Source organism: Myotis lucifugus, unplaced genomic scaffold (genome assembly GCF_000147115.1).
Source record: "Myotis lucifugus unplaced genomic scaffold, Myoluc2.0 scaffold_105, whole genome shotgun sequence".
NCBI classification, from domain to species: domain Eukaryota; kingdom Metazoa; phylum Chordata; class Mammalia; order Chiroptera; family Vespertilionidae; genus Myotis; species Myotis lucifugus.
The window spans coordinates 636,667-647,839 of NW_005871153.1; the positions used below are offsets into that span (position 1 = coordinate 636,667).

At 38.8% G+C, this 11,173-nt stretch overlaps 1 protein-coding gene across 3 annotated transcripts in view; it reads left to right on the forward strand.

Moving 5' to 3' along the window:
• TFRC (transferrin receptor) overlaps nt 1-11,173 on the forward strand; it is a 28,140-nt gene that overhangs the window by 1,130 nt on the left and 15,837 nt on the right. For 2 of the 3 annotated variants that reach the window (XM_006092816.3, XM_023757313.1), the window contains exons 2-7: nt 4,215-4,273; nt 5,129-5,333; nt 5,838-6,036; nt 7,116-7,265; nt 7,405-7,507; nt 9,822-9,935. In XM_006092816.3, coding sequence (XP_006092878.1) covers nt 4,238-4,273; nt 5,129-5,333; nt 5,838-6,036; nt 7,116-7,265; nt 7,405-7,507; nt 9,822-9,935 — 807 coding nt within the window. In that variant the 5' untranslated portion in view covers nt 4,215-4,237. The remainder of the gene's footprint in view (nt 1-4,214; nt 4,274-5,128; nt 5,334-5,837; nt 6,037-7,115; nt 7,266-7,404; nt 7,508-9,821; nt 9,936-11,173) is intronic. The other variant, XM_023757312.1, reaches the window with a different exon arrangement.

Consider the following 11,173-nt stretch of genomic DNA (forward strand, 5'->3'; position numbering starts at 1 on the left):
AATAGAGATTTCTCTCTCCCTCCACTGGATGAAAGCCGATAGAAAAAATCCTCAGGTGAGGATTAACTACAATAATTTGTCTTTGATGGAATGTTCTTTGTCCGGCAATGGGGTGCTTCTAGTCTAGTCTGTGCTGAAGATTGTTGGGTAGGGAAGAGTGCCTCGGCTAATTGTGCCCTAAGGGGAGGCATTTATTACAATATGATAATGTACATGTACTTATTAAAAATGAAGCAAGGCTCACGGCTGAATTTGAATTAGACAACAATGAAAGCGAGTTAAAAATGATCTTGTCCTGGCTGATGTAGTTGGAGCATCCTGCCATTCACCCAAAGGTGGCAGGTTCAATTGCCGGTCAGAGCACATACCCAGGTTGCAGGTTTGATCCTGGATTGAGGCTCTGTGTGGGAGGCAACTAGTCTATGTTTCTCTTCTCTCTCAAAAAAAAATTTTTTTTAATGTCCTCTGAGGTCTTTTGGAACTCTTCTTGTGTGTTTGCCTTCTGTATGCTTTCCCTGACCACTACACAGGTAAACCGCAATGACTTCAAGTGGTCCTGACCTTCCAATTGGGCAGTCTTTTTTCAGAAAGCTGAATGGTAATAAAGATGCTGCTTGTTTTCTTTGATTTCCTCCACTGCCTTTTCAATTTAGACTCTTAAAGCTAGGAAAGACCCTGACCTTCTCTTTACAAGTCATTCTGTGTATATTCAAGTATGAGGTCCGAGGGCCCAGCAAAAGTTTTGTAAGTTCATGTAGTCTCATTTTCACTGGCAGTATTTTGCAAAATGGGTATCTGTAATCAATTGCTTGAGGTCTTGGAGCCCTACCCATGTAAGCTTTAAAGTTTTCTACTTTTAAAAATCTCCCTACTACCCAAGCTTTGCTCAGTGATTTCAGGATGAAACAGAATAGTGACCGATAGGAAAAGATTCCAGGTATCAGGTTTTCATTGCATTCTTATCATTCCCAAATGATGTGAAAAATGAACTTCATACATTAAGCATGCCCCTGTATTAAGGAATAGAATCTCGTCACCATGTAATTCCATGTCAAGTATTATTCAGGATAGGCACAGCAATCAGAAGAGGCTTCACAGATGGCCCTTGAGTAGGACTTCAAGAACAGGGGAAGAATGTTAGTGGGTAAGGGCAGGACTGGCTTCTGTTTCATTCTGGAGAAAGTAGAGGGCAGTGAAGTATTAGGTAGTGAAGGCCTCTAGAACAGCCTCAAGCAGGCAAAAGGAACTTCACTTTATCTGAGCTCCGAGGACTTTGAAACTGGCCTCTTTCCTAAACTGAAGGTAGTTTTTCAGTGATAACAAGTGACTTGTTTTTATTTCAGGTAAAATGGAGTAGGAGCTTTGAGTGTTATAAATAGGTGAAAGCATATTTTAGTTCCTGATCTCCTGCTCTCCTGGTTTTGAGACACCCCAAAGGAGTGTCTCAAAACCTCAAGACAATTACTATATTTAAAAAATTAAATAGAAATTAATGCCACGTTTATAGAAAGTGGGAATATTTGAATTTTAAAGAAGTTTGAGATTGTAGTCTACTACCTTTGCCTGTCTCCTGTCTTCCATTCCATGGCTCAATTGAAAACATTTCAGATCCTCCTTCCATTTCATGTTCAGAAACACAGGGGGCTGTTTTGCTTACTTTAATTATCATTATTAATGTGAGCAACTGAGTAGTTTTCCCATTTATTGTTAAGAACACCAAAGATATGCCAGGTGCTCATATGAATAAAAATCAAGGTGATGTTTGGTTTGTTTCTCTTTATTAATCCTCACCCAAGGATATTTTTCCATTGATTTTTAGAGGTACGTGCCCTTGACTGGAATCGAACCCAGAACCCTTCAGTCCTTGGGCCAACTCTCTGTCTACTGAGCCAAACTGTTTAGGGGCTGGTTTGTTTCTTGTAATAGATTATCAGCATTGGTGGTGATATCTTGAAATAAGCCAAATAAGAGTTGCTGGGTGTGTTTATAGATAGGATAGTGTTATTGCAACTAGTCTGGAAAGTTAGAACATTTAAATTAATGATTTCAGTTGGAAGAAAATTCATTAAGGGGTTCTTTTAAATAGAAGGCTTTACTGTGTGTGAGGTAGTTTTATTTTATTTTTTGAAACAGATTGGTGTGTGAGGTAATTTTAAAAGAATGATTCAAATTCTCTGTATAAAATTTCAGAATAACTTTTGTGGATATCATAGCATTATATTCTTCACAGATATGTTAAAATAGGAATTGCCTAGGTCACAGTTTTCTCTAACTTGATTTCTTTATGTTATAGTCTTAATTTTATACCTGGGGATTGAAATAGGAATATCTGTTTTCTCAGTAAAAAAATGTGCTTCGATTTTAATTATACAAAACCATACTTAGATGTTTTATTAATGTAGACTTGCAATCACTCAATCTCATCATTTATTTAAATCCTTTATTTAGATCATTTTTTAAATATGTTGTCACTTTAGTGTTAAAATTAATTTAAAACTGGAAGCCTTTAGGAATGGCTGATTCAGATGAGCATTAAAGTAAGCTGCTTTTTCCTAGAAAAGGATGATTAAAATTGGTTCAGGGTGGGGCCTTCTAGTTCTGGCTCTAGTGATTGGGTTAGGGCAGTTCTGGTGCAACGATAGTGATAAGCATTTTGTACCAGATGGGGCAAGAGTTTGTGCTTCTAAGAATATGATCTATTTATTGGTTATTGGCTCTGGTCTTTAAAGCTACAGAATTAAGTAAAATATGTTAATAGGTTTTGATAGGAGGCTTTTCTAATTCCAGTTTATATAATGTCTTGTTAAAATTAGTTTCTTAATATTTTTAGAAATGAGAACACAATTTCTATAACCCAGTAACACATTGAACTTCATTTTTAGATTATAATTTTTCAGCCTTGAACAAGTCACTTAACCTCTCAGATAATTTGGCTCTTCATCTAGGAAATAGCATACTCTGTTTTTCCTTTTGTGTATTCTTTTTGCATCAAAGATCTATCATGTCATTTATAGGAACTGTTCTTTTAATCAGAAGGATCAGGTTTTCTCTCTTTTTCTATTGAAGATGCTTTGTTGTATTTTTTTTTTCAGGTGCCAGTCTATTTCTTTTGTATTTATGCCTTCAACTAAATTCAGTTACATAAATCTACATACCATGGGTGACAGTCTAATTAGTTTTCCCCATGTTTTTAATTTTGAAAAGATTTACAAGAAAAATTGAAATAACAGTAATATGCATATCCATACACCCTTTACCTAGACTCATCAGTCGTTAACAGTTTCCACATTTGCTTTATTTCTTATATACTTTTTAAATGAAAGTTACAGACATTACAATACCTCATCCTTAAATTTTTACCCATTAATCTCCTAAGCACAAGGCGTTCTCCAAAAACACAATACCGTTATCACATTCCCCAAATCTAACTGATGCAATACTGTTCCAGTATATAATTTATACCGAAATTTCTTATTTCTCCCAATAATGTCCTTGAGGCTGTCTACTCACCACACCTCAATTTGAGATCTAAGCAAAGATTTCCATAAACTTGTCATGTAAACTAAATATCTTGGTGAGAAGCCCTTTCTAGAAAAGTGATAATATTTAAAAGTAAACTTGAGCCTGTTTGGCATGGCTCAGTGATTGAACGTCGATGAACGTCGATTATGAACCCAGGAGGTCATGGTTCAATTCCTGGTCAGGGCACATGCCTGGGTTGTGGGCTCTATCCTTAATAGGGGGGGTGCAGGAGGCAGCCAGTCAATGATTCTCTCTCATCATTGATGTTTGTCTCGCTCCTCCCTTCCTTTCTGAAATCTACAAATCTATTTTAAAAAATAAAAATTAAGCCCTAGCCAGTTTTGCTCAGTGGATAGTGCATTGGCCTGTGGACTGAATGGTGCTGGGTTCTATTCTGGTCAAGGGCATGTTCCTAGGTTGCAGGCTTCTGCCTGGTCAGGCGTGTTCAGGAAGCAACCAATAGATGTGTTTCTCTCATGTTGAGATTTCTGTCTTTCCCTCTCTCCCACCCTCTCTAAAAATCAATGGAAAAATATCCTCGGGTGAGGATTAAATAATAAAATTTAAAAATGAAGAATTAAAATATAAAATAAAAAGTTTTAAAAGTAACTTTGATACATAATCTAGTGTAATAAAAGCTTTTATTATTTTGATGCAATGCATCTATCTCATTATAATTGTTTTATTACTAGGCTCTTCTGTGTGGCAGCTCAGAATGATGGATCAAGCCAGATCAACATTCTCCAACTTGGTAAGATATTTTAAGTTTATATTTCTCTCAACAGTTTGTAAGAATATGAAGTATGCAATGATGACTTTCACCAAGTAAGCATGAAATAATATCCAAAGCTATTATCAGGTATTCATTTACATTTGAAATGGTGATCATAACTCATCCCACAAAAGAAGAATATATTTAGTCTTGAATAGAATTAATTATAGAAAATCTTGTCGGGTCTTTCAGGGTATTTGGGGCATTGTGGAGGGGAACTGCCAAGTAGATCAGAAGAACTAAAAGCACAGATCAACATGTATTTGCATAACCAACCCTGAATGAAAAGGCTGAAGGAGATGAAGAAGGCCAGTCAGTATATGTTCTAGCCTTAACCTGCCATTGACAGAACTGGGTACACAGAAGAATGTTGGTTTGAAAAGGGAACTGCCTTTGTTGTTGTTAACCCTCACCCCAGGATATTTTTTCCATTGATTTTTAGAGAGAGTGGAAAGGAGGAGAGAGAGAGAGAGAGAGAGAGAGAGAGAGAGAGAGAGAGAGAGAGAGAGAGAGACACACGTCGATGTGAGAGACATACAAATTGGTTGCTTCCTGAACACGATTGGTTGCCTCCCCCACACACCCCGACCAGGGTCAGGATTGAGCCTGCAACCCAGGTACATGGCTTTGGCTGGAATGGGGCCCAGGACCCTTCAGTTCACAGGCCGACTATCCAATGAGCCAAATCAGCTAGGGCAGGGACTTCTTCTTCCTTAAGAATATATCGCAAGTCATGGTAATGGCCCAGTAATAATTATATTACCCAACCAAACTTTTTTGTTAATGTCCCTCCTCCCTTCTTAATGCTTTCTTTATTTTTTAAAAAAATCTCAGTTTGGTGGAGAACCGTTGTCATATAGCCGGTTTAGTCTTACACGGCAAGTAGATGGCGATAACAGTCGTGTGGAGATGAAACTAGCTGCAGAGGAAGACGATATTGACAATAACGTGAGGGGTAATCGTGCTCACGCAAAACGGAAAAGGCTTAATGGATTAATCTGCTGTGGGACTACTGCTGTGATCATCTTTTTCTTGATCGGTAAGAGTGCCATTTAAACCTTAAATGTTCCTTGTCACCAATTCTAGGAAGTTGTTAATTCAGTTCAGCAGACATTTATATTGTACCTTCTTATGTGCCGTTGTGCAAGGTAGTAGAAATACAATAATTAAGATTCTAAACCTGTCTTTGAGTTTAGCCTGGTGGGAGAAAGGCACATGAATCATTTCAGTGTAATGTGCAAGTGTTAGACTAGAAATAGGCCCAGGATATTTGTAGCATTGAAGCTTGGCCTAAGGATTCAAGGAAGGCTACTAGGAAGAAAAGTCACCCATGCTTTGAAAAAGTAACTGTTTAAAATAAAGTTATATAATTTATTAGATAAATGGTTTAAAATATATAAAACATACATTGATTCCTTTATAACTGCTTTAAATTTGATTAAAACCAGCATTTTGAAGACTAAGCTGAAAATATTTTAACCCCTATAGGAATAGATTATAAATAAAATCCTGTGAATTCAGCTCTGTACTTTTTCATCCCTAGGATTTTTGATTGGCTATTTGGGCTATTGTAAACGTGTAGAGCCAAAAACTGAATGTGAGCAAACAGAGTCTGCAGCAGTAGAGACTGAAGAGGAGACTGAAGAGGACTTGCCTGAAGTCTCTCCCCACTTATTTTGGTCAGACCTCAAAGCAATGTTGTCAGAGAAACTGAATTCGGCAGACTTCACCAAGACAATCAGGTGAGTTAGAGCGACTTCACAAGTTGGACCTGAATATCTAAACAAAGGTGACCGGTCTGGAGGAAAGGCTTTTTAGAGCAGGGGAGGCTTCCCATGTTTTGTTAGAGGGTAAAGGAGTCAGTAAAGAATTCAAACTATGATAGGGAAAAAAGTAGAACTTTTGTGGGGACTCTCCTTTTTCTTAAAAAGAATTCACAGGTCCTTAATCTTTGTTATCTGCTTCTTTGTTGCTTGCTATCAGACTTTTTGCTCTGATTTTCCATCCTAACCCATTTTTAAAATTTATTGTTGGTACTAACCCCTTTTTTAGATCATGCTAAGCTCTGCTACTCTCGCCAAGTCATCTTTATCCTCTAGATGGAGACTAATTGACATGTCTCTAGTATTCCTTGATTTCTTCTGGTTCTCACTCATTAATCCATGTCTTAAGAAGTGTTGTAAGGTTTCTTTCTGTCCTTAGATTTTTAAAAATTGATTATATAGAGAGATAAAAACATCAATTAGCTGCCTCTTGCACCCCCCCTACGGGGGATCTAGCTCACAACCTGGGTAGGTGCCCTGATAGGGAATCAACCGGCAACTTTTGGTGCGGTCCACGCTCAACCAGCTGAGCCACAAAAGGGCAATCCTTAGATTTTTAAGTTCTTCCTTACACACATATCTAACTCTGTAAAGAACAAATTTATATTTTACCTTTTTCTAGCTATACTAGCTTCCTATAGTTTCCAATGGTACAATAGTTCTTTTAGTCTTAAATTAGAAATATTGGCATTTTTATCACATCTGATGAATACTTTTGTGTATACTGTACATCAGACATTATGGATGAAATGAGAATATTGTCTACTAAAAGAAAAAGACCAAATAATTAATATGCCATGTATATTTACAAATAGCCATGGCAGATCAGAATAATAAGTTTTGCTTTCAGGGGATTCACAATACTTTAAAGTAGATAAAACTAGTGGTCTATACCTGAAACTTATGTAATGTTATTAACCAATGTTCTCTCAGTTAAAAAACAATTTGCTTGATATTTGAGTTTAATATTTATTTTAACAGTGACATTTTTCCTCCAGGCAGCTGAATGAAAATTCTTATGTCCCTCGTGAGGCTGGATCTCAAAAAGATACAAACCTTGCTTTTTATATTGAAGATAGATTCCGTAAACTTCAATTCAGCAAAGCCTGGCATAATGAACATTTTGTTAAGATTCAGGTCAAAAGCAGGTATGTTGAAAGATGGCAAACTTATTTTATAGAAGCAGCTACTTTTAGTTATGATAAATATAGCAAAGACTAAGTGTATTAAAGCCATTTAATTTTTTTCCCAATGGTGGTCTTAGCTTCATTTAAATCTTTTTAACAGTGATCCAAATTCAGTGACCGTAATTGCTATGAACAATGGCGGGCCATACCTCCTGGAGAATCCTCAGGGTTACGTGGCATATAGTAAGGCTACGACAGTTACTGTAAGTAAGATAAAATAGTGCATGACTTCTTTTCTCTCTGTTGAATAGCTCACAAGCTCATTGTCTTTACTATTCTTAGGAGTTATATATAAATTTACTTGTAAAATGTGACTGGTTAAAATTAAACCCTAAATCTTCATCCTAGTTGGCAAGGCTCTAAGTAGGATTACTGCTCCCTTCTCTTCACTCTGCTCTGACCACTCTTTTTTTTTTTTAATATATTTTATTGATTTTTTACAGAGAGGAAGGGAGAGAGAGAGTTAGAAACATCGATGAGAGAGAAACATCGATCAGCTGCCTCCTGCACATCTCCTCCTGGGGATGTGCCCGCAACCCAGGTACATGCCCTTGACCGGAATCGAACCTGGGACCTTTCAGTCCGCAGGCCGACGCTCTATCCACTGAGCCAAACCGGTTTCGGCAGCTCTGACCACTCTTAATCTCCCTGCTGTTCCTCAAACACTCAAATTCAAGCACACTCTCACCTCAAGGCCTTTATAAAACTTGCCTTTTCCTTTGCTAGGACCACTCTTCCCTAAATATCTGCATGGCTTGTTTCCTCACTTTGTGCAAGTCTCTTATCTAATACTAGAGGCCCAGTGCACAGATTTGTGCACTGATGGGGTCCCTCCGCCTGGCCTGTGCCCTCTCACAATCCAGGACCCCTCAGGGGATGTCAGACTGCCGGATTCAGCCCGATCCCCGCAGGCCAGGCCAAGGGACCCCACTGGTGCATGAATCTGTGCACCGGGCCTCTAGTATGCATATAAGGTCTTTGGTTAATCTCTTTTCGCCTTCCCCTCTTCCCTCTGAGATTCATCAGTCTGTTCCATGCCTGTGTGTTGAGCTGCCCCCTGGTGGCCAGTGCGCATCATAGCTACTGGTCAAACTGTCAGACACTTATCATATTAGCCTTTTATAGATATAGAAGATTGCCTCCCTAGGGAAATCTTCCTTGATTACCTTATCAAAAATGTCCTTCCTTTAATCACTTCCTCTTACCTTGCTTTATTTTTCTTCATGGTACTTGTGGCACCTGACATTATTCATTTGATGCTACATTGGAATATAAAGAGCTAGGAGTTGGTTTCATTTATTACTGTGTCCTAGAGCTTTGGACAGTGCCTGACACATGGTAGTATGTTATTTGCATATATCAGATTCCCCCTTATGTGGGGACAGATCAATACCATCTTGGCTGCAACCAATCTTAGCTTGATTCTTTAATTCTTGATATTATGAAATTTAGGCAAATGTGGCCCAACTATTACAGAAAATCAAAAAACATCTGGATAGAATAGTCCTATATAGGTTTTTCAGGTTTAAAAGCCACATATGTATGTCAGGGGCCTTTCTAGTGGTGCCTTTTAAGCCAGATGAAGTTTTATTGTTCTTCTGTCTTCCTGCTTAATCTGTGCTGTGTCCTGTGTTACCTACAAGTTAGGGGTTTGGAGGTGGGTGGAATGTTCTGCTAAAAAACATTGAGGATTTTAGTTCCCCTGCAAGCTTTCTCTATTTAGATATTTGGTTATTAATGTCAGTTTATCTGAATTGGATTAGTAGAGTTTAGGAACATTATGATGACAGCTTATATAAACATCTAAATATTGATCTATGCAAGTCACTTTGTTATAATAGACGATTCTTAGACAAATTTATTATCAGCTTTCAGTTAGGGAATATGTATGTCTTCAGTTGTCTGGGGTTCAAATATGAGACCATTATGTAATTGGATGTAATTGGTGCTGCCATGGCTAGCCTAAAATATTTATATTGGTATATGTCTCTGTTTAACATATCTTGTTATCCTTTCTCTTCCCCCAAGATGTCTGAAGCAACATAAAATAGATTAAATGTACTTTACTTAATCTAAATATATCAATGTAGATTAAAGACAGCGTGGGATAATGAAAGACATGAATGTAGGAGGCAAGAAATGTGGACTTCATTCCTGATAACCCTGACTACTTTTTTAAAAAAATAGGTTTTTATTGATTTCAAAAGAGGAAGGGAGAGAGAGATAGAAACATCATTGATGGCAGAGAATCATCGATCTGGCTGCCTCCTTCTGGGGATCATTCCCCAACCCAGGAATAAATCATGACCTCCTGGTTCATGGGTTGATGCTCAACCAGTGAGCCACAGTGTGGCCAGGCAACCCTGACTACTTTTAACTTTAGAAATCACATGTATCCTTTCTAGGTCCTGGCCCTTTTTTACTCTGTCTTGAGTGTGATCTGTAAAACCATTCTTCCTTAGACTTATGGCTGTTCTAATACCATAACGCTCATTAAATCTAATGTCTTTATTTTAGGGTAAATTGGTCCATGCCAATTTTGGCACTAAACAAGACTTTGAGGCTTTAAGCACTTCTGTGAATGGCTCTTTAGTGCTTGTTAGAGCAGGGAAAATCACAATTGCTGAAAAGGTAAGTATGAGTTACACATTGTTGTCATAACCTTCCTCAGTTAAATGCTATTATTAATTTTATTATGTCCTGAAAACAAGTGGTCTTAAATGCTCATACCTGAAAATATAAATTTATTAAAGTACTTAATGAATACCTGCTGGGGTCCAGCCCCATGGGGTCCAGGGGTTCCCAAAGGTGTGGACGGAGTCGGCGAAGAAGGTTTTACACGGAGACAGCGTTCAGAACTCTCTAGCTTTCCTTAGCCTCCGTGGATCTTCCTGCTTGTCTGTTGGGGGGAGGGAGGCTAGCCCTTCCTCCATCAGAAATTGCCTTGGGCATACATACTCCTCTGTATTCACAACTTCTCACTTCAACCCCAAAAGCCGCAGCTTCACATTTCTACCCTGAATTGGCTCCACCCCCGAGCCTCAGCACCTCAAAACAAAACCCCAATTTTGAGCCAAATTGTTAGTTTTACCTTTTGTGTCAAGAGCTAACTTTGATATGTTAAAAACTAAGTAAAATCCACTTACTCAATCCAAAACAGGCATTAAAAAGAAAAACCCCAAATGCTCTCTTGTATCCATTTTAAGAGTAGGATTGGTGCTTTCCACCATTACCTGAGTCCTGATCTATCACCCCAGGGAGAGCTTGCCAATCCTGCACTTTCCTGGGGTGGAAAGGCTGCAGTGGGGTTAAGGATAAGGCTCCTTGGGCCTACCTTCTCCCATGCCTTTACATTTACCTTTCCGGCACCTTTCCTTCCTCAGAAAAGCATGGACATGTTAAAAGATCAATACGGAGTCTTTTTTCTTCTAGACTCAGTATGGCACATCTTCTCATTCTAAAGATCAATACAGAGTCTTCTTTCTTCTAGACTCAGTATGGCACATCTTCTCAATCTAAGTTCTGTACTATCCACCCACTTACCCTACTTATCCTCTATAGGGGGGTCTGCAGCACCCTACGGTGGAGTCCTATCCGTCCCGAGTGCGGGGGGGCTTACCTAGGGGAATCCTGTTCCAAGGGTTCCCAAAGGTGTGGACGGAGTCGGCGAAAACTATCCACCCTCTTCCTATGGTGGAGTCCTATCCGTCCCGAGTGCAGGGGCCTTACCTAGGGGAATCCTGTTTGGCCTGTCCGGGCGCCATATGCTGGGGTCCAGCCCCATGGGGTCCAGGGGTTCCCAAAGGTGTGGACGGAGTCGGCGAAGAAATGTTTTACACGGAGACAGAGTTCAGAACTCTCTAGCTCTC